Source organism: Fomitopsis serialis (assembly GCF_022376445.1).
Source record: "Fomitopsis serialis strain Sig1Antser10 chromosome Unknown B0H18scaffold_4, whole genome shotgun sequence".
NCBI classification, from domain to species: domain Eukaryota; kingdom Fungi; phylum Basidiomycota; class Agaricomycetes; order Polyporales; family Fomitopsidaceae; genus Fomitopsis; species Fomitopsis serialis.
In genome coordinates this window covers 1,035,661-1,057,120 of record NW_025954964.1, presented here as the reverse complement: position 1 = coordinate 1,057,120, position 21,460 = coordinate 1,035,661, and the positions used below count along the sequence as shown (strand labels likewise).

The 21,460-nt window shown below is 54.6% G+C and overlaps 8 protein-coding genes across 8 annotated transcripts; 2 read left to right on the top strand and 6 right to left on the bottom strand.

The window, feature by feature from the left end:
* Positions 1-596: 596 nt before the first annotated feature.
* Positions 597-1,483, bottom strand: B0H18DRAFT_1114371 (uncharacterized protein; the record flags this gene model as incomplete). The annotated part of the gene is made up of 4 exons (XM_048033105.1): positions 597-893; positions 957-1,014; positions 1,082-1,318; positions 1,389-1,483. The coding sequence occupies 4 exons, from the start codon at positions 1,481-1,483 to the stop codon at positions 597-599; spliced, it is 687 nt and encodes a 228-aa protein (XP_047899288.1).
* A 314-nt stretch (positions 1,484-1,797) lies between these two features.
* Positions 1,798-5,653, bottom strand: B0H18DRAFT_1114370 (uncharacterized protein; the record flags this gene model as incomplete). Its single annotated transcript, XM_048033104.1, has 9 exons — positions 1,798-1,889; positions 1,942-1,983; positions 2,035-3,476; positions 3,535-3,875; positions 3,911-4,681; positions 4,730-4,830; positions 4,886-5,088; positions 5,139-5,354; positions 5,415-5,653. The coding sequence occupies 9 exons, from the start codon at positions 5,651-5,653 to the stop codon at positions 1,798-1,800; spliced, it is 3,447 nt and encodes a 1,148-aa protein (XP_047899287.1).
* A 922-nt stretch (positions 5,654-6,575) lies between these two features.
* On the bottom strand, positions 6,576-7,885 carry B0H18DRAFT_868664 (HIT-like protein; the record flags this gene model as incomplete). The annotated part of the gene is made up of 6 exons (XM_048039960.1): positions 6,576-7,024; positions 7,062-7,199; positions 7,253-7,360; positions 7,427-7,475; positions 7,529-7,705; positions 7,769-7,885. 6 exons carry the CDS (start codon positions 7,883-7,885, stop codon positions 6,576-6,578), a joined length of 1,038 nt encoding a protein of 345 aa, XP_047899286.1.
* A 341-nt stretch (positions 7,886-8,226) lies between these two features.
* Positions 8,227-9,421, bottom strand: B0H18DRAFT_976698 (uncharacterized protein). The gene is made up of 4 exons (XM_048044186.1): positions 9,148-9,421; positions 9,002-9,092; positions 8,747-8,948; positions 8,227-8,687 (listed from the first exon to the last, which is right to left on the bottom strand). Exons 1-4 carry the CDS (start codon positions 9,203-9,205, stop codon positions 8,571-8,573), a joined length of 468 nt encoding a protein of 155 aa, XP_047899285.1. The 5' UTR covers positions 9,206-9,421; the 3' UTR covers positions 8,227-8,570.
* A 440-nt stretch (positions 9,422-9,861) lies between these two features.
* B0H18DRAFT_976693 (uncharacterized protein) lies at positions 9,862-12,692 on the bottom strand. Its single transcript, XM_048044185.1, is given in 10 exon segments — positions 9,862-10,212; positions 10,279-10,673; positions 10,750-10,868; positions 10,919-11,121; positions 11,233-11,395; positions 11,446-11,559; positions 11,787-11,923; positions 11,953-12,032; positions 12,204-12,513; positions 12,524-12,692. 9 exon segments carry the CDS (start codon positions 12,223-12,225, stop codon positions 10,132-10,134), a joined length of 1,314 nt encoding a protein of 437 aa, XP_047899284.1. The 5' UTR covers positions 12,226-12,513; positions 12,524-12,692; the 3' UTR covers positions 9,862-10,131.
* A 519-nt stretch (positions 12,693-13,211) lies between these two features.
* On the top strand, positions 13,212-15,840 carry B0H18DRAFT_419553 (uncharacterized protein). The gene is made up of 8 exons (XM_048038013.1): positions 13,212-13,343; positions 13,411-13,619; positions 13,669-13,921; positions 14,007-14,237; positions 14,302-14,806; positions 14,863-15,003; positions 15,061-15,736; positions 15,786-15,840. Exons 2-7 carry the CDS (start codon positions 13,426-13,428, stop codon positions 15,714-15,716), a joined length of 1,980 nt encoding a protein of 659 aa, XP_047899283.1. The 5' UTR covers positions 13,212-13,343; positions 13,411-13,425; the 3' UTR covers positions 15,717-15,736; positions 15,786-15,840.
* A 563-nt stretch (positions 15,841-16,403) lies between these two features.
* B0H18DRAFT_1082357 (rab-GTPase-TBC domain-containing protein) lies at positions 16,404-18,394 on the top strand (the record flags this gene model as incomplete). The annotated part of the gene is made up of 12 exons (XM_048031522.1): positions 16,404-16,653; positions 16,707-16,934; positions 16,968-17,060; positions 17,081-17,230; positions 17,277-17,369; positions 17,393-17,469; positions 17,521-17,632; positions 17,688-17,731; positions 17,794-17,869; positions 17,924-18,051; positions 18,108-18,203; positions 18,260-18,394. The coding sequence occupies 12 exons, from the start codon at positions 16,404-16,406 to the stop codon at positions 18,392-18,394; spliced, it is 1,482 nt and encodes a 493-aa protein (XP_047899282.1).
* A 55-nt stretch (positions 18,395-18,449) lies between these two features.
* Positions 18,450-21,098, bottom strand: B0H18DRAFT_419506 (uncharacterized protein). Its single transcript, XM_048038012.1, has 7 exons — positions 20,988-21,098; positions 20,879-20,934; positions 20,734-20,826; positions 20,608-20,681; positions 19,006-20,559; positions 18,870-18,952; positions 18,450-18,817 (listed from the first exon to the last, which is right to left on the bottom strand). The coding sequence occupies exons 1-7, from the start codon at positions 21,057-21,059 to the stop codon at positions 18,632-18,634; spliced, it is 2,118 nt and encodes a 705-aa protein (XP_047899281.1). The 5' UTR covers positions 21,060-21,098; the 3' UTR covers positions 18,450-18,631.
* Positions 21,099-21,460: the final 362 nt, after the last annotated feature.

The following is a 21,460-nucleotide window of genomic DNA, read 5'->3' as shown; positions in this document are numbered from 1 at the left end:
TGGGATGCGAGCATTCCGCGCAGCCGGAATAGCAGAGAACATGTGTGTAACGGCACAGTGATACCCAACAAACATACCATAGCATCTAACTGAGACTCTGAGTCACGATTCAACTGACCAGCATATCGTATCCTTCTACTTACACCCTCATACCCGCTTTGAACACTAGTACGAGTTTGGTAGCTTGAAACGCCATGCATATCAAATGGAAGAAAGCCCATAACATCCTGACTAAATCGAATCGTCAACGCATAGCGAGCGAAGGAGAGTAGTAACGTACTCATCAACAATGGTATCCAAAACAGACTGAGCTCGAGGAAACTCGATCGCGAATGTGGAATCCAGACGCGTTTCCTCCTTTCCTATATCGTACAATAGACTGCGCGATGTGTTGTTACAACTTGCGACCAGTGTGATATGGCAAACGAAGAGGTTGGGCACGTGTTGAACAACGTTCACAGCAAGATATCGTACAAGATGATACTACCCTCTCAGTGGATCAAGCAAAGAACTACAGAGGTAACGAAGTGCGATTCAAATACCCGAACGTCCCAGGAGATCAAAATTGACTTTGGATACGAGCAATGGTAGAATAACTAGTCGTCCCGGTCGGGACCCGCCCGACCATCGTCGATCGCACTGGCCAAGGCATTCGCCCACATGCCCGCTCGCCTGTTCGCTTTGGCCGAGTCGATGACCCTGTAGGACGAGAGGTCCCGGAGGGAGAACCAGAGGAAGCGGATCATGTCCTCGAACTGGATGACGACGTGCAAGGTGTGTTCGCCGCGATTGTCGCGTGCCCAGGAATCGACCTCCTCCTCCGTCATGCCCTTCTTCAAGTTGTTGAAAGTGTCGATCATCTTCCGGCGAGAGATCACCTGACCGCTGACCATCTGTGCAAGTGCAACAAACAGTCAAAGGCGGGCAACGGGTGTCTGATCGTGGAATGTCCTTACCCTGAAATAGAATGGAATATCTTTCGCCTCGGGTTGTTGCTCAACGACCAGATACATGCTACGAAGGACGTATCATTTTAAGGCCCAATCAGATGCAACCATCCCAACATCGTATGGATGCTCACCAATGTGTAGCGAGCTTGTTTGTCGGGCTGTTTGGCAGATTGAATGCAGATATTGCGCGCGTACATATCGTGTCGCGATAGTAGTTTAGCCACTTGGTGAAGTGGTCGTGAAGCTTCTTGCTCTCTTTGTTGCCTGGCTGGTCGAGCTTGTACTTAAGGGACTTGTCAGTCGAACAGGCTGCCTTGTGTGTGGGCCAGGCGTTTGTCTGGCATTGACGCGAGCAGTACCGAGCATATCTGCGATGCGAAGGGAATGCCAATGTCATCAGATCGATGCCCCATGACAAGTACATGAAGATCAACTAACCTGCAGCGGCACGACCTGAGGTTGTCCTTACCGACTTCCTTGAGGCAGTAGGAGCACTTCTGATTGTATTCGCTGAAGTCTAAGGCGTCAGACATGGTAGAGGGTGTAGTTCAAGAGCAACTGTCGACTGGGGTGGGGAAGTTCAAGCTTCAAGTGGTAGACATATATACGACCGTTAAGGGTCATGAGTGCATGAGTCGTGACCGTCACAACGACACATGCACTTCGAAGAACCGGTGAAAGACCATGGCCTGCTTGATTAAAGTCCGAACGCATCTACATTACATACAGCGGCGCGCGAGCATTCAGCGCAGCCAGATAGCAGAGAACATGTGTAACAGCACAGTTATATCCAAAACAAACATACCAGAGCATCTAGCCGAGTCTGACCCAGCATGTCGTATCCTTTCTACACCTTTATACCCGCTTTGAACACTAGTACGGTTCTTGTTGCTTGGAACGCCATGCATATAAACTGGAAGAAAGCCCACATCACCCCGACTAAATCGAATCGTCAACACATGGTGAACGAGGAAGGAGGGTGATAACGTACTCATCAAGATTGGTATCCAAAATAGAATGAGCATCCGGTCATCTAGGGCTGCAGATCAGCGAAAACAGTCTGAAGTGACAGGGACGAACTCACGCTTCTTCTTTTGCTTTCTCGAAGGCTTATGCGCAGGCCTGTAGACGTACGCATCCAATTCCTGCTCTGGTATTGCGGCCGTCGGATGCTCCACATGTCGAGAAGACGCTTTGGCCAGGGCTGCGCTGCGCTTGACCGAAGAAGACGACCCTATGGGCTCCTGGTTGGTTATTTGGGTCGGAGTTTCCTCATTGACAGCCCGAGGCGAATATGCCGGAGGAGCATCGACGGACTCGTCGTTCGGTCTGAGAGTCATGCCAGCTTGAGCCATCATCTTCTCCCAGAAACTGCGCCAGTCCTGCGAGGGCAGAAGATGCGCTGCGGTCTCGACAGCACCATTCTCCTCGTGTACCGGCCGCCGCTTGTCGCTGGCGTCTTGCGCCGGCTGCTGTTCGTTGTCCGTGCGTCTCTCACCCCACAGGTTAGCCAATGCGGGGATGGGTATGAAGACGGGGAAGACGGCCGGAACCTGCTGGAGCGCGTTCCATGCCGGAATACCAGGAAGGTTCGGCAAGTGAGGCATGGGGAGGTTGTGTAGTGCAGCAGGCATGTTCGGGATCATGCCTTGAGGGTGCTGCCACTGAGCGAACGCACGCTGCAGCAGCGTCTCCATGAAGGAAGCCACCTGCTTCTCGTCCGGCATGCCTGCCTCTGTGGCCTTCTTCAACTCGCTTGCACGAGGCCCGGCATGAGCCGTGGCGTTCGGGTCTTGTTCAGGAAGCGCATGGGATGATCGGCGCCTTCGCAGCGCGGACTTGCGTCCAACGCGGCGCCGTGCTCTGCTCTTCATCTCCGTTTCCTCGTCGGATTCCTCTTCGCCGTCTCCCCAAGCAGCCTCTTCCTCGTCATTGTCAGCAAGGTGGCTCGTGTCGCCATCAGATAACGCGAAGTCGAAAAACCCAATGGGAGCAACCTCGGCGGGGGTCTTGCCCAGGGCGTCGACGACTTCCATATCTGCACCAGCACCGAGTAGCGCCCGCGCACATTCAGCGGACCGGACGATACCGGCGTAATGCAACGCGGTACAACCGTTCTTGTCACGAGCATCGACATCGATACCATGGGACACCAAGAACTTGACCAGGGCCGGGAACTTCGCCATAGTCGCCAAGTGGAGGAGGGTCTGCCCACTCGGTGTAGAGTGGGATATGGCCGTTGAACGGGAGGACGCGACTTTGTCGACGGAGTAATCCAAAATGGAGAGGAAGTCCAAGAGCACTCGTTCGAAATTGCCGTCGTTCCCAGCGCGGCTGAGCAGGAGGCTCCGGAAGTTGGGCGTCATGTCCAGGCCAGAAGCCAGTTGCATGGCGTTGTCGATGGGAGCTGCGGCACCGTCCGCGCCTTCTGTATTGGTATTGCCAACTATGCGCATCGCTACATTTCTGGCATCCTCGATCTTGCCTGTCATCTTCAGGCCGACGACCTGGAGCGCAAGTTCCATTCTGGATGCAAGACGCCATTAGCATATCCAAAGCGAATGGCACACGTGGGAAAACGCACAAGGCTCTATCCGTCTCGTCTGTGTAAGTGAACAAGCACGGAGGGATGCTATCGTCGCCTTTGTCCACACCCTCAAACCAGACCGTAACGATACCCGGGTCCGCTCTAGGGGGAAGCAAGCACACAAGCGTATTATCGCTCCACCGCTGCGTAGAGGTCGACGGAGCACCGCCGAACAGCAGATTCAATTGCATCGAGGGGTGGAAGTTAGCACCGAGCACGGTCACTTCAATGCCACCGAATGTAGGCCCGGAGGCGGGTATCAACCGGTGAACCTTGGGTACAGGAAGGCTCGACATGGGCGGCGGAGGGTCTTGAGCGAACATGAAGAACGGAGCAGGCTGTGGGGGCATGGTGAGGGTTGGGTGGGATCCACAGTGATTTGGGAATCAGAAGGCGGAGGAGGCAGGAACGAGCTGGCGAGCTGATGCATGGTAGCGACAGCCCCCGGGCGCACATCTTGTGCCATCGGGACATCTGAATCCATGGATGTAGGAGCGCCTTCCAGAGTAGGAGGATTGAAGTCGAACACAGACTGCAGAGGGCCATGCGACTCGACCGGCGAGAACGCAGAGAGCGGACTATGCGCGTAGTTCTGTAGTGGAGACGATGAGCGCGTTGCCGCGGGCGACGCTGCATACAAGGGCGAATCTGCGCTGGCACTACTGCCTCTGCGCACGGTCCTCCCTGCACTCTGCCCAACGTCGTAGGGCTTTGTGCGCTTCTTGACTCGCTCAGACGGTGTCGTTTTCTTGCGCTTCACAGAGCCTCCCATATCGGAGGACTCCCCTAGAGCCGTGTCGTTGTTTTGCGCGGCCTTCTGCGCACCCGTCGTCTTGTGGTCGTCGGTGATCATAATAGGCCTAGTCATGCCTGTACCAACAACTCGGCCGTAGCGATCAAGCATAGCGAGGTGGACATTGAACCCTGTCTTCTCTCGGTGGTGTCGACAATAGCAAGTGATCCGCAGAGGAAGAATAACGGAGCCACTCGAGAAATCGAGGACCTCTGGGCAGTTGAATTGGACGATGTTTGACGCATCTTCATGCACACCTCTCCCAGGTATGACAGGAGCTTCGTCTTGCGATTCAGCATCAGAGCGGGAAGGTCTCACTCGAGCCGCAATCTTCCTGGCCACTCGTTTGGCCTACGAGCGAAGTGAGTACACAAGCAGCTGTGAACCATGATGACGCACCTCTCTCGCTTGACAACTCGTACAACACGTAACGCGGGTATGAGGAGCCGTGGCGCACGTAACCTCGGCTGTGAGGTATAGCGTATCTTCTGGCGAGGCATCTACGTACAGGCGCCAGGTCAACCCCAACCCCCAACCGCGATAGCTGATACGCACCTATTTTGCCCTCCTTTCGCGTCCTTCTCTTGGTTGACGTCCCCCTCGGCAGCCTAACCCACTTCCATGTTCCCACTCTATCATATTTGAGCGGTTCGCCGGACGATGCGCTTGCGTGTGCAAGGTCAACCGTTAAACGGACTTGGGTCTCAACTCTAGACTTCGTCCCGCCCTCCGGAATGTTAGGAATGATTATGGGCAAACTGGCCACAGGTATCAGGAACGCGCTTCATGATTGCGGAGGTGAACTCACTTCTGGCATGCCTCTTTCGGTGGATAAACTACACGTTGCGCCATCAAGGCGTGGTCCGGGCGGGGCTGTGATGGTGGTGGAGGTACGGGCTTTACAGGGCCCGCAACCTGAGACAATGCTGAGGGAGTGGAGTGTTGATAATCCTGAGGGAGTGCGAGCTTTGATAGAGCAAGAGGATCAAGTGAGAAGGTCTGGTCAGACGCGACTGGTTTCGCCCTACGATGAAAAGAATGGGTATAACGTCGCCAGGGTGTGCAATAGATGGAGAGAACATACTCTTGATAGAGGCCATCCTGCAGCAGATCCTCCAGCCTCAGCATGTGGCCGGCATTCGCATGACCTTCATCGACTGGTCTCTGCGCGTCCCCTTTCACGTAGCCGGACGTCACGAGCGAATGACACCAAGCAGAGAGGTCCTCGGAGCTGTAAGCTTGTTCAGGGACGTCTATTGATTCTGGTGTCGCCGGCGAAGGCGAGGAGGACCGCGAGCACGCGGTCGTGGACGACGAGGACATGATGGCGGGGAGAGGAGAACTAGCGCAGTCGCTCCGGCGCACCGACTCGGACTTGAGTCTGTTCCTCTTCGGCGCTTACGTAAATGGAAAGATAGACGCCCGTTGGCGGTATTGGTCCATGGTGCTGTCAATGGATGCCTCTGTGCCGAACCAGGTTCGAGCCTGTTCGAGCGGGGTCATACTCAATCCCGAGAGACTTTCCCAACTTGATACAGCCCCAGAACTCTGACCACTTCACATCACACATGTACGAAGCTTATGTGTATTGCGAAGTTAGGAGACTAGGGCTCAGACTCAACCCCTTGCTTGGCTGAGCCAAGGAACTTCCATGGACAACTATATATTTAAACGGACCTAGTGGGCCCCTAGTGTAGCGCGTGGAGGCAACGCGCTAACACTATCAGTGGGGTCAAATAGGGACGATGTATGGGGAATCCTTCTCAGAGGAAGACACTTAGGTTCCTTTATTGGCTCTGAGCTCATTCATGACGACTCCACTAGCCACGCCCCCTTACTGCAATGGAGGACTGGACTGTATCGTGAGAGCGATTGGAGCCGTAGAGCTCCCTTAGATGCTACGCAACTGCCTTGGATCACGTATGATTAGCTCGGGGGGCACTGAGCGACGATCCTGCGAAAGCCCTGTTAGATAGAAGTCTTCACAGAGGAATGGCCACTAGCATACTAGCACCTTTCCAGGCTCTTGCGTGGTGGAGTTCCAGTAGCAGCCTCCGCATCCGGAGAAGTGGAGACACAGACAAGTTAAGGAGTCGTATCCACATCGCTGCACTGCCATACCAGATGCTATCGTTCGGATCTCTATGGGGGGGAACCTAATTCATCATGAAAGTTACTACAGGTTCCGTCAGCGACATGGAACGAGGGACTCGAAGAAAACCCACCTTGAGATTGCTATGCTATACTACTGTACCGACAATCCTTCTCCAACTATGTCACGAGAATGTTCGTCCACTAGAAGGTCATGCACGCTCTGCAAGCCGACGTCCCTCAATATCCGACCGATGCTCTCGCGCTTCACCACCTCCAATTCCCGCTCGCTCTTGACGAGCAACAGTCCAGCATACCCGAGTGAGTTTACGCTCAGCTGTTCGCCTGTCTCCTCCAAGATGTGGTTCTCCTTCTTCCTCGGGATGAGGTGCATGTGCTCCAGTGTGAGTATGACGTTGTAGGAAGGCGTTCCCGACGGGTAGTCTGGATCGTGCCGCACTGTTGACACGACCAAATCCAACAAGGAGAGGAAGGCATTTGAGAGCTCTCGGTCAAGGTCGTCATATGACGTCGAGGATAGGCTCGTAGGCAGTCTTCGGACGTGGTTCGCGTACGGCAGTGAGCTCAGAGCGAAGGCCCGGTCTGCAGGAACGTAAGTACGTGCCTCAATACAAGGCACATCTCGGAAAGGGATATGGCTCGCCTGGGTAGTCTATCTTCGTTTTCCGCGCCAGTCTCTCTATCGGAGGACCATCATCGTCCACAGGAATCAGTTGGAGATGCTTGTGTGGCTGACTTGCGCCGCTCAGCTCCCCACCTATCAAGAGTCAGCATGATCAGCTGGTGTACATGAAGATAGACCGCCCTCACAATTGTAGAAGGCGAAGTACCGTCGGCCGGTTCTCTGGGCGGCCAGCAGTAGCAGATAGGTTTGCACAAGATCAGGCGGGAGCAGAGGCGAAGTCTGCGACTGGTATTCTGTACGAAAGCGTCAACTCATAGGATTAACCACGCCGGGATCTATCTTGCTAGGACGCAACACACCTTTCGTGATCAACAGTATATGGTGCCGGACTACCGAGTACTTGTTGAACTGCCAACACGTCATCAACCCTCCTCGCCACCTCCGTAGTGTGCCGTACGAACCAAGATGACATACTCCGTACCCTCTTCTTCGTCCTTGATCTCTCCCAGACATAGATTTAGTATGTACGGAGGTGCGAAAGGATCAGGTTTCCCTGAGGAGAGTTGAGGCGCGCTATTGAAGTGAGGCGTCGGCAGGTTGGGCTTCTGCTGCAGAGCAGGACATAGCCTGATCTCAAACTATGGTGCATGCACGACAAACATAGGTCAGTGGAAGAAGACAACAGGGCAGTAGTATCGTACGTCGACGTCGAACTCACTGTGCTTGTGAATCGTGGATGGAAAGAACAGCAAGTCGCCCGCCTCTTGGGCTTTGTCAAAACTCTCCGGAATCTTCGCGATGATCTCTGCGGGTGTCATCGACATAGCTGAGGCACGTTGAGAACGAGCACAGTCTCGCGACTTTCGCCGCTGTTGGTCGCGCTTAAACCCTAGACTCTGTGTATAGAGCGGTGTGTCCAATCCAGCGCCGGTCACTGGACGAACAGCCAACAGAAATGCCGAAGAGATCGATTGCTCGAGGCTTGTGAAATGAATCGCGTTCTGGGTGAGGGACAAATACGTAGTGAAGAAAGCATCCGCAACGCAGACCCAGGTCGAGCCGTTGATCAGCGGCATCGCAGGACCGAGGCTTGGAGCCAGTGCGCCGTTCAAGGCGATCAGAGGTACAGTGACGGAACTTTCACGATGATGTTCCCACATTCACGAGCAACGCAGCTGCTCCCATTGCCTGCACATGATGCTCATGCTCAACCAGGAGGTCGACATTCTACAACTAGAGTACAAGCGTGGGTAGCGGATACAGCAGTGCGGGCAAAGAAGCAAAGTCTGTCAAAGTGAATGACGGCGGCAAGAACCGCTCGTCGTGAACCGAGCTCAGAGGAAGGGTGACAAAAATCCAGCCAAAGAACCGGGACCAGCTGTGCATGTCGGGTGTACAGACCGAAAAGGAACGACAAGAGAGGGGTTTGAAAAAAGAATGTGATCTGAAGCAAGTGAAAACCAGCCTGCCTGACGGGATGTCTGTCGTCCGAGAAGCATCGTGCTAGGCCTTTCCGCCTCTTCCTCTGTTATTCTTCGCTTCTTCCATTACTTCCCCAAGCATGATAGCTCGTGTGTAGCCTATCGCGGCTACCAAGGAATATATTGCTCCGTTTGTGCCCTAAGTGGGTATACGGGTTAGTGTGTGATACATATGCAACTGACTATTCTCAGACGTACCTGATAGAACATTATGGCATTGGCGGCCTGCATGATGAGCATCACGACCTTGATTGTCAGGTTCCGCTGTAGCGAGGACCCTTTCAGGAACGGAGCCGGGAATTCCAGGGCAACCATCCCCATTCCCATGAACAGGGCGACCAGCTGAATGACGGGAGCCTTGACAATGATGTCGATGAAGATGGCGATTCCGGGGGATGGTCTGGTGAAAGGCGTCGGCCAACTGATTGCAAATGCAAGTAGGAGGGGACTTACTGGAGACCTCCAGGTGCGCGCAATGTTCCACCTATAAAGTCCCAGAAGAACTTGCGGTAGAAGATGCCATAAAAGGCCGCCCATATGGAGTCTGTACAAGGGACCGTTGAAGCTTCATAGGGCGCGTTCCGAGCGGGACGACTCACAAACACTTGCGGTGATGGACACGTAACGCGCCCACTCGTGCCAAATGAGGTTGCCCATTGCGATTGAGTTGGAAATGGAGGACTTGGAAGAGCGGGAACCAGAGGACGGAGAGCACTGTCCTGCCGCGTAGGAAAAGGCTGTCTCAACAAAGAGCAGAAGGAAGGCTTGCTTCGGGTGAGCGGAAAGACAAGGCAAGAACCGACGGTTCCAGCGAGCTCAGCTCGACCAACGAGAAGAAGGTGATGAAGGGGGAGGAAGGGAATTGTACAAAGCTGTGGGCTTAGCGCGCGTCGCTCGCCGCATTATAGATCGTGACACGCGCGCCTGTGACGCTGTTACCGTCGCTTGGCGACAGCACGCCCTCGGACCGGCATCTTCCACGCCAATAATAGTTCAATCAAGGCCCAATCTGGCTCAATCAATACAATCTGTGCCAGGCTGTCAATTACGCCAACAGTCTACTGTTGACGACAGTAACAAGACAGTGATACTAGTATACATTTTACCACAGCTTGCAAGACCATAACTTGGCAAATGGCAACGATTGTCCTTGACCGCGTCATTATACTTATCGTGTAGCGACTTCCTCAGCCTCGAGCCTGGTCTCGAGTCGCCGGCGAACTCCTTGTATGTTGATGTGCGCAGTCACGGCCTCAGGGAACGCCCTCGATCCATGTGGATGCTAACTGGAGAGCATGTCAGCACAAAAATAGGCACTGGGAGCAAGGCGCAAGGCACTGTCCACCGCTGTCTGTGGCATGTACTTGTCCGCGACCACTGGGAAAGCCCATACACCGTGTGGTGCTGCAGTCAACTACGTCCATCAGGAGCGCTGGACGACGAACAACAGAGCATGCCTCTCAGAGAGCATCCCGTCCCACTAATGGTGGGTATGTCAAGAGCCTAAGGAGCCGCACAAAGACAGTTTAGAGTTGGACAGATAGCAACAACAAAACGCGCACAGCAAATGGACAGTTGCCATGTTACGAATCGTGATAGTAGTATGAGAGAGCACTGTACTGGGTCGCCCTTAGCTCCTCCCGGTTGGGTCTTGGACGAGCACTCTAGATAAGACAGCGCCAGTCGCAGTCAGTATCGCCTCGCGTTGACATTGCAGTAAGTTCACTTACCCTTGGCGACGCCGGCGGCCTCCGTTGTGATTTCGACGGACTGAGGATGATCTCGGAAAGTCCCGCGTCCACCTCGTCATTAACGACTGTCGACGTGTCCGACGGAATGCGTGCGTGACCGCTCTCGGGCGGAGGGTTGTGCACGACCAGCATCGGCACCTCGTCGGGCCTGCTCGCCTTCCGCGATGGCGGCTGCTTCTCGTCGCGCAGCGTCCTATCCGAGTCGTGCGACGCCAGCCGGAGAGGGAACGCTACCAGTTTCGCCGTGACGGTCTTCGGCCCGTAGTAGTCCTCCGTTGGCCGACCAAGCATGTCAATGGATGGTCGCAAGTCCTCTGGGGAGAGCTCCTTCTCACGGAGGGCATAGTCGTATGCTGCTTCGAGGTCCGGGGGTTCTGGATCGGGATGCCAGGGGACGGGGTGCTGGGCTTGGCAGAGCGCGGGCCGCCCCTTGCGCGGGCACGTCGCGACGCAGATAGAAGAACAGAGCAAGGAGCAGGAGCAGGAGAGCGGCAATGGTGCCAACGATGATGCCAATGAGAGAGCCTTGAGACAGGGAGGAGCCGTTCGACGTATTCGCGCTAACCGTCCTGTAATGCCGATCAGATCTCGCGCTCTCAATCAGGACAAGAATTCATACCCATTGTTTGAAGCGCTGTTGTTCGTAGAGTTCATGGTAGCCGTGGAGGAAGGGGCACCACTAGAGCTAGTGGTGGAGGTGGCGTTTGGGGTGGCGCTGTACACAGCGAAGGAGTCAAGGTCGAAGTACTGGTCGGCGTTGGTCCCTACGCTCCCAGTCAGCGTGATGGTGTGTTGCTTCGACTCGAGCCCCTGGGCGAAGTACTGCATCATAGTCAGAGAGATGTCATCGAAAAGTCACCGGCGAGCCTACCAAGAGTGTCTGCCAAGGAAACATGGTCAGCAGAGGAACGGACGCTACGGATGACCACGAACCTGAGTGTGGAATATACGAGCGTTGCTGGCCTTGAATTGCTGCGACTTCGCACCGTCCAAAGTGACAGTATAATTGGCATGCTGCGGGTCGACAGTGCCATAGATAGCCACAGCGTTTCCGGTGAACGACAGCGATGCGTACGCTCCATTCGTGGTGGAATAGCTGAATGCGAGTTTGATCACGGAACCGGCTAGCAGAAGCAGTGGACTCACTGCAAGGTCTTGTCGTAGTAGCTGGTTCCATTCGTCAGGCTCCAATCGGTGGACTTGGGCCCGTACTTGACATTAGAACTGGCGTCGTCGATCTTGGTGGTTGTAACGGAGCCTCTAGAGGACGATCAGAATCTACTCGGAAGCCTGTGATCCACAGTATCGTCAGAGCTGCTTATTATGCCTACCCATCCAACAACGCTTTGCAGCTGCCCCGGTGCGTCTATGAAACAGCAAGGATGCAGAACCATTCGCACTGATGTGATGGCTAGCCACAACGGCTGTGCATCTGTCCGAGCTGCCGACATGAAACTCGAGAAGACGCACCGAGCGGTACCAGCCACCGTTTGAAAGACAACGCTGTCAATGTCGACGGCCCTCCCCCCTCGTTCGTCAGAGTGACCATGTGCTTTCCCATCTGCAGACCCGAAATCCCGCACAAGACATGCTTCAACTGTGTTTGTGTTGACTTCGCGCTTCCCTCTGCCACTGCATTCCATCTATGGAGACCTGATAGGAACCATAGTTCGACCTGAGACCACCGTAGAGCCAGACACCGGTGCCGTTGAACGCGAAGAAGCAGAGGCGCCCTTGGTGGAAGTGGTATGCAGCGAGAGTCGGAGTAGAGCGAAGCGGTCGTGTCATTAGCAGGTGTGTCCGTCCACGCAGTAGCAGGCAAATAAGTTATAAGGGGCGAAGAATCGTCAACTGCTCAAGGTCAGCTGTGCTCGGGCATGTCGACTCCTGGCGGACAGACTTACGCGAAACGTTAAAAGCAGCCATCAAGACCGACCGAAGGAGTAAACCGAAGAAAAAGAGGGCTCGGCCCTGAGAAGGAGAAAATGAAAGTCTAGTCGTCACTGGCCGAGAGGGCGACCAGGAGGAGCGCAGGACCGGTCTCCGACCTTATATAGGAACACCGCCCCGGCATCGCCACACTGGCGTTCATGTCATACGGGTTATATGATGGCAAAGCTGAGGACTTGGTTCACTACGCCTCACTCACCGCCTGGATGCAGCGGCAGTAGACAAAACTTGACGCATTCGGTGCAATGAATTGACGAAGGGAGGAGCGTCGCATCGTTCTGCCCAAGTACGCGCTACACAGCAAGCAAGCCTGAGGGTCGCCAACTCGCCGTGCAAACCGGGTGCAGACTGCGCAATCTCCAGATCTAGATACTGCACCCACGTGATCGCGATCTTCCCATATTGTCCCTGGCTTTCCTTTCCCGTCCTCATAGAACCACCACCTGGGTGCTCGCCCTTCTGTCCTGCAGCGACTTAGCGAAACGTCCTCGCTGCGCTCGTGTGCGCGAAGATGCCCCCGTCTAAGTCCAAGACGCCCGCAAAACCGCCGGCCAACACCTCGACTGCTCTTGTGCCGACTGGACCCAAGGAGGTGTTCTCGAAGAACGCGGTGCGACGCGATGAAAACGGGAACAAACCCCTGACGCACGCGCCCTCGTCCTGCGGAACGGCAAGTATGGTCCCAGGGAACGGGAGAGATTGTGCTCATGGGCAAGATGAGTGGACGAGAGAAGTTGGATCTGCTCGCCGGTTAGTACAGAAACATCCAGATACTCTTCCAGCGTTGACAGCAGCCCGAACAAGAGGATTTGATTGAACGGTCAAAGAAGGCCGTCGCTGCTCCTTTAGGCTCGAGGAATGCTGAAGATCGCAGACTCGGAATTGGCAGGTCCGTGCCACTGATACTGTAGCTTCCACCGTCCCTAACGATATTGCGCAGCCAACCTTGACGAGACCAGTGACTTACGCGACACTGAGCTCTTCCAGAACAAGATTCTAGCCGAGGTTCGCGCCCGCGCCTCCCCAGGCAATGACAAGCACCAGTCAGAGCTTCTACGGAACCCTGATCATATTGCCTCCCTTGTTGCGGCCAGGTAACATAACTTCCTTAGCATTTTCGAAACCGCTTAAGCAACGGATGCCGCGATGCGGCTTGGCCAGAATCACAACGCCTACATGATGGCATCTGCCTGGAGTCTCATAGGGGACATCCTCCGTGACCTTGCCGATGCTGGGGTTGAAGACAAATCGGTGAAGACGAAACTTCAGAAGGATCCCGAGTTACGCACTCGCTATCTTGTCTTGTATGACATCGTGAATATCGTTGCGCAGGCGGGACAGGACAAATTGCGTGCTTGCTACCACGGCCCGTAGGTATCAACTGAGAGCATAGAACTACGATGCTAACAGCGTGATTAGCCATTACTCGCAATACTTCAAGAAGGCAGAGGGCGGACTCTCAGATGAATCTGAGGCGTTCATCTTCGACTGGAGTTACCTCAAATCGGTCCACAAGTCTTTCATTGACTCGATCATCGTCGAGCTCTGTCTTCCGCAATCACCGATTCCACGCCAAATTCTACTGCAGATCCTACATGAAGCCATCATTGAATCGCCGAGGGAGGCCAAGAAATTCCCTCAAGCAGTTTGGGACGCCATGGGAGATCTCTCGGTGGGTTTTCGGATCTTGTGTCTGGTTTTCCACCGGGAAGTCGCACGCAAATCTCACTCGCTGGTACTGTGGTCTTGGATTCTAGGTGCTTGTGAAACTCCAAGCGCTCATTGAAAGCCCTCTGCTTGGGCCCGAAGGCGAGCAATGGAAGAAGGAGCCCCGCCAAATGCCCGAAGAGTACGAGCACTGGGTCGACGCGCAGATCTTCTCGGAACAAGCTTCCCAATACTACGCCAACTTCAGAGACGTTATCTATCCGCTTACCAAGACGCGCCAGAAGGCCAATCTGGACAAGCTTTGGAGCGTTGTGAACGAGGTATGTATGAGATACGCTCGCCGATTTTGCTCCTCATGTAGACGCCCACCCCGCCTCTGTCCAGAACTATATCGCGGTATGCGGGAAGAACACGGAGTCCCTATGGCGAATCGACGAAATTGGGCAGTTCACCCCTCAGTGGCACGCCGTGAAGGCGCCCAAGGGCAAGAATGCGTACGATTCGGACGACGACATGCCGAAACACAATCTCGTCAAGAGGCAGGGGGGCAAGAAGAAGAAGGCTGCGCCCCTCGCCATTACTATGGGTGACGACAGCGACAGCGATGGCTCCATGCCGTCGCTCCAGACGGTCTCAGACTCGTCTGAGGACGAAGGGAGCGACTCGGACTACAGCGACTACGACGACGATGACTACGATGACGAGTCAGACGACAGCGCGTATGACACCGACGAGGAGGACATGATGCGAGATATGTTGCGGGAGGCCATGGACACGGCGATGGCGACCCCAGACTTCTTTGACAGCAAGAATGCGGCCCCCGAGTTCGACGCCCTTGCGGAGGAAAGGAAGAGCAACCCATTCATCAAGCTCCTGGGCTCCTTGAGAGGTATGAATCTTAGTTGCTGCCTAGTTTGGCTACCCCGTTGACCGGCCGGTGACAAGGCCGTATGTTCTCGTCGAGCCCGACTATGAAGACGGCTACTCGTACCCAGCCTAGGCAACCTTTCACAGGGCGACCAGCTGGTGCTCCGAGACAACCTCCCAAGATGACGGTGCCCAAGCCGACCTCGACGCCGAGTAACGGTTAGTCCGTCCAGCTTCAACCTCTGCGTCACAGGGATGCTGACATGTGGATCACAGCGCCCAAGAGCACTAAGACGACTATGGAGGAAGTTGAAGACGAGGAGGACATCGCGGCCACGGATAAGAAGAAAAAGAAGAAAAAGCCCAAGAAGAAAAAGAAGAAGCCCGTTGCTGAGGAAGGGGCTGCGCCTGGGACACCGGACATCGAGAAGCTCTCTCTGGCGACCGAGACACCAGCTGCCCCAGCCGCTCCAGCTAGCCCGACACCGTCCTCCAACGCTAACGGCACTCCTGCATCTCCGACTTCTCCCTCGAAGGCTAAGAAGAAACCTGCTACCCAGAAGCCTGCGCCTGTGAAGGCTCCGTCGTTCAGCAGCTCTACGACGACGCTGCCCGGAGTATCGACTACCTCGATTCCTTTGGGTAGGAGTGAGACGGCGCAGTCTGCGCACAAGTATTTGAAGGCAGAGGGTCTCAGCGGCGGTAAAGAGAAGATCAAACACGTGCCGACCACGGGAACCTCGCACCTATTCCGGAGAAGAAGAAAGGCTATTGGAGCCGATTTGGCAGAAAGGACAAAGGACAAGAGGCGGAGACGGATAAGAAAGGCAACAAGTTCAGTTTCTTCTCCAAACTCTCCAAGAAGACGGCGACATACATGCATCAGTTACTCAACACGTCGGAGGATGAGAAGAAGGGTCTCGCGCCCATGAAGTGGGAGCACTTCCTGAAGGTATGTCAGATGTATTAATCTGACGGTTCGCGCATTGAAGATGCGGTAGGTCATGCGAGAGATGGGGTTCACATATGACCCCAGTACAGCAGGCTCAAGTGTCAGATTTGACCCCCTGACCCTCGCGACGCGGTGAGTGTTGGCCTTTGCGTTCGTTGACAGCCCAGAGCTAATGGTGTCTGCACAGCCTATTACATTCCACAGACGTGCGCCAGTATACTCTTCACCTTTGGTGTGGCAGCTGACAACGTTTGAACAGCGCATCCTGACCCGACTTTGTATCCAGTTATGCTGAAAGAGTTCGGCAAGAAGCTGAGGAGGTACTACGGTTGGTCGGAGGAAGACTTCTATAAGCTGCACAGTGAAGCTTCGAGAGCTGCCATCCGAGTCCTACTCGGTCGCGCTCTTGTCGTGTATCATATGCTTCTGATTTAGTGCTTACTGTATGCGAGCTGTATGTCGTGTTGTTGCCAGCCGTTCGTGCGCAACCCATAGCTGTTGTCTGTTGTCGAATATTAGGGAGCTGTTGAGCTTCTTGTCTGCGACTCTGCCTTGCGAGACTGCATTTGCTGCGACTGGATCTGATCTCGATTGAGTCTGCGTCGAGCCACCGGGTCGATCAAGGCAGCCAGCGCCTCGCTGTTAGATCCTCTCATTGTACCGACCGATGGCTGCGCGACCTCCTCCCGCTCGTCCTCATATTGGCTTGAACCCGTCGCACAGGTTGTCTTCGTATGTCATCCCAGACTGGGCCGAGGATGATGCTTGGGACAGCGGCTCTGACTCGGAGTCGCCGAGCAATCCCAGCTGGAACCGTTCCTCCAGTTTCAGCAAGCAGGCGTCCACTAGCAGCAGTACCGCTCCGAAACCCGTTCCAAGACCCAACCTGAACAGCTCCTCTTCTACTCTCGCATTTCGTATACCCATGTCTCGCATCCCGGCTCTTACACGTCGAAGCAGGAGGTCCAAGCACCACAGAATGGATGGACGATTGTCAGGAAGAGCACCGATCACCGGTCAAGTCTGGACAGACGTCCTTCGGACAAGGCGAAGGACGGAGTAGTGTACGAGGACGTCGAAGGAGAGATGATTGTGGGGGAGCTCGAGCCCGAACTTGCAGACCCAGCCGCTGTCACGCACTCACGACCTAGACACGATTATGGCTTCGTGAGAGAGGATGTAGAGGAGATCGTGAACGGTACAACACCACGATTTCTATCTTTGCGCAGAGTCTCACTTACGGCCAGATCCACTGCATATCCTCCGACGCATCCACCACCCAAGAAACGACCATCGCCTTCCCGCACGAACTCGATTGACCCGAGTCTGCGTTCGGAAAGCTAGATCGAGAGCGGTCGATACGGTCCAATAGGCGGCAGAAGTTCATCGACTGTGTATCAGCGGAAGACGTGAATATGGCTACTTTGCGCAAACTGGCATGGAACGGTGTACCAAGTGACTTGCGGCCCTTAGTATGGCCACTACTACTCGTGAGTCTGAACAACGTGACGCTGTTCTATTGGATTGAATATCCTCGCAGGGTTATTCCCCCTTCCGGCACCTTTGCGAATATCTACTCTCGCCAGGAAGCGTCAAGAGTACCTCAATCTCGTTGAGCTTGCCTTCTCTCGTGGTCGAGAGAGCCTCGACCAGCAGATATGGCACCAATCGAGATCGATGTCCCGCGAACAAGACCTGGTGTACAGTTATGGATGCAAGCAGCTACTCAACGAGTGAGTCCAGGTTTAATTCCCATTCGATTATCTACTATATCTTCTGTAGAGCTTGAACGGATCCTGTACGTCTGGGCAATCCGACATCCTGCGAGTGGATATGTACAGGGTATCAACGACCTCGCGACGCCATTCTTCCAGATATTCTTGTCGGCTTACATCGGTAAGGAGGCGACCTTGGACATGCCTTCATTGTCTGATCGACACCGCAACACTAGACTCGGACCCAGAAGAGTTCGACCCCTCTGTGCTACCAGCAGGTGTGCTGAACGCCATCGAGGCGGATACGTTCTGGTGTCTGTCTCGACTATTGGACGGATCCAGGACAATTATATCGCGACACAACCTGGTATCCACAGGAGTGTCAAGCGCATGGCAGAGTTAGTTGCACGCATAGACGGTATGCCATTACTTCGTCTAATCCCGGAGATGCGAACATGATTGCCCCTGACAGCGCCCCTGGCAGCTCATCTAGACTCTGAGAATGTCGAGTTCATGCAATTCGCGTTTCGATGGATGAACTGTCTGCTTATGCGCGAGATAAGCGTGCAGAATACTATCCGCATGTGGGATACTTATCTGGTATGTTGTCACGACAGCAGCTAGTTGGCTCAGGCTGATTCGTGAATGCTGCGTAGGCTGAGGGCGCGGATGCCTTCTCCCAGTTCCATCTTTACGTCTGCTCGGCGTTCCTCGTAAGATGGAGCAAGAAGCTGCGCGAGATGGACTTCCAGGTACAGCTCTGTACACCTCCAGTCGTGTGGTGTTGCTAACTGTCGCAACCACGTAGGGTATCATTATGTTCCTCCAGTCTCTCCCGACGCAGGGTTGGGGCGATCACGAAATTGAGATGCTCCTCAGCGAAGCATTCGTGCATTATTCGACATGGCACAACGCACAAAGTCACTTCGGTAAAAACAAGTGATCGCTTTCCCGCGTTCTCTCGGACTGATACAAACGTATCACTTTCCGCTGTTCTGGATACCAATCAAAGGAGGCTGTACGCTGTTGGCAGGAGGCAGAGCATGATATTTATTAGTATACGCACAATCCATACTGACTATGAGGGAGGTCCATGTTGCGGTGCATGTGCATATCACGGTGTACTACATACAGTACGGTAGAATCAACACGAATCACAGTGATGCAAGCAGGGTCGCGTTCATAATGATGGGGATTTTGCGCGAACGAACTCGATCTCGCGGTCGAGCGCGGACTTGAGGTCATTTGCTTGTTCTTCCGTTTTTGTTCGTATCCTGTAGGTGGCTTGTGCGCCGCTCTCGTGGCCGACGAAAGAGACGACGTTCTTGTCCGCTTTTGCATTCATGCCAGAGTAGATACGGAAGTTCTAGGGCAACAGTGTGAGTGACACACTGGTATCAGGAGACACTAATACTCACAACGACGACCTTCCCTGTGCTGCTATTCCTCAGCAGCATGCGTCGCGCGTCAGTCTCCTTGTGCTTCTTCAGCCGTAGCATGCCTGTAATATATTCCGTTAGACTGAGACGACCTGCCGTAATCGGTGACACCCACCGACACCCTGGTCGGCCCATCTGTTCAACCCATCCTCGTCCTTCACCATCTTATAAACCTTGCTCTTGATCTCATGCGTCGTCGTCTCGTCCTCCTCACCTTCCCCTTCCTTGTCATGGATGGAGCCTGTGATGAGCGTAGGTGGCGGCTCGTCCCCAGCTGCTCCCTGGTCCTTGCTCTCGCTTCCAGCCGCACCATCTGCCTTGCTCTCCTCAGCGGACTTGTCTTTCGGCGGGCCGAACACAAATGGCTTGGGAGCGATAGAACTCGAAGACGACGCGCTGTCCTCAGACTCCTTCGGCGGGCTGCCGAAGCCAAAACCAACGGGGTTGCCTATGCTGCCCAGCGCAGCAGACTTGCCGAAAGCACCGAAGCTCGAGCCTTTCGACGGCGACGACGACGCACCGACGGTGAAGTTGGGTGACGTTGCACCGAACGAGAAGCCGGAGGATGTCGGCTTCTCCGGGGTGGTAAAGGAAGTCGGGGTAGAAAATGCGGTCGGTGCGGATGACCCACCGAAGAGGGTTGAGCCAGAGCTTGAGGGGGTCGGGCCACCGAACAGGCCGCCCGAGGAAGAGCTACCGCTGATTGATGATGCGAAAGCGCTCTTGTTCTCTTCCTTGTCCGTGTCTCCCTTGTCGGCAGGCTTTCCGAAGGGGTTGGCGGACGTGGTGGACGCGAAGGAGAATGACGAAGCATTTGAAGCAGGCGCGTCTCCAGACTTGTCCTCCGATGGTCTCCCTTTCCCGAGCGCAGAGAACCCTGCACCTTTGGAAGAGGCGGACGAGCTCGGTGCTGGTGCTCCTCCTCCGAATACGAAAGGTTGTGATGAAAATGCTGGAGCAGAGGGTGCCGAGGAGGATGAGCTGGACTTGCCAAATTCAAAGACAGAAGACCCAGGCGCTGAAGACACGGAAGCCGACCCATTCTTTCCTTCGTCTTCGCTGCTCTTACCAGCAGATTTCGACTGACCGAAGTTGGTGAAGCTACCTGAAGGTTTCGGCATTGAAGGGGGTGGTGCGAATGCGTTCGTGATCGTACTGCTCTTGTTCCCTGCCACCTTGTCAGTGCTCCCTTTGAGTCCTCCAATCTTTTCATCAAATTTCATCTTCTCTTCTAGTCGCAGGCTCTTGTACGCCTCGAGAATGCTGCCCACGTCCGCGAAGGGATCGCTCTCAATGGTCGATTTGACGGTCGAGAGCAGTGACATGTTCAAGCCGCGGATGTTTGAAAGATATTCCACCTCTTCCTTGAGTCGTCTGTCATCGTCACTGTCGGCCTTCTCCGTCTTTCCAGACGCAGTGCCGTTCATGCCACCCGACCCGAGGAACGACGCGAAGCTTTTCGTGGCTTGTGAAGCTGATGAAGCCACAGCCGGTCGGTTGCTGCTTGAGGCCGCAGAAGTCGTTGTGAAGTTGACGATCCAAACGGAAATGAAGATTCGGAGGATGAGACGGCGGCAGGTGTTGGAGGCGTGATGGTCGCATCCATGGAGAATGGATTTGATGTCTTCACCTCGAACCCTGAGAAGCCTCCGAGCTTCGGTGGCGCGGTCTGGAGAACGTCAGATACGGAGGGATGTCTACCGACATGGGGACATACTTCTGAGGATGTAGTGTGGCGCCAAACGCGGGTACGGAGCCGAAACCGACAAAACCGGGGAATCTTGCTGCAGCCTGCAGAGTGTCAGCTTCAATGTGTAGACTTAAGGAAGGGAGTAGAACGGACCTCTGTTGATGCAGAGGGCGCTGGCGCAGCGGGAGCCGGTGCTGAAGCACCAGTGGCGGGAGCCATCGACCGCCTTTCGGAAGGCCTCTCATCCTATGACACCCATCAGCTCTTCCATCTCATGACAGCATCTCGCACGACATACGGCCTGCCCACCAATGCGGTCGCGTCCGCCTTCTGCAAGCCTCGCTCAGGTTTATCCTAACCAGGCGTGGTGTTAGCACTTCGTACAATACGGGAGACATAAGACGCACGCCCTCATCCCTGTCGTCTTCGTCCCTATCGGCATCGTCTCGTGTAAGCTGCCGCTCTGCCCCGCGCTTCATGGTGATGGATGAGATGGAGGGGACAATACGCGTCGGAGGCGCAACAAGGCGTGTATAAAGTCAAGGGCCGGCGCGAGGTAGACGCGTGAAGCACGTGATGGTCCAAATCGAATCGAGACAGTTCCAATTGGCTCGTCAATTGGTTCAGCAATTGGTCTTTTTTGATGATGTTCAATTTATGTTCGGTTGAGTTCTGCCGACTTGCGTGAAGACTATGTAAGTACAGATTAGAGTTGTAAAGCACCGGCGATGCGGACTCGAGTTACGCAAGACTAGTGTAATATGTAGGTAGGCGAACATTATTGGTGGTGTAGTTTACATGTTGCAAAAGTACATTTGTTCTTCCAACAGATCGTGTCGAGCACATTTGCGAGCCTGAGGGTTCGCGCCCTTACCGCTCC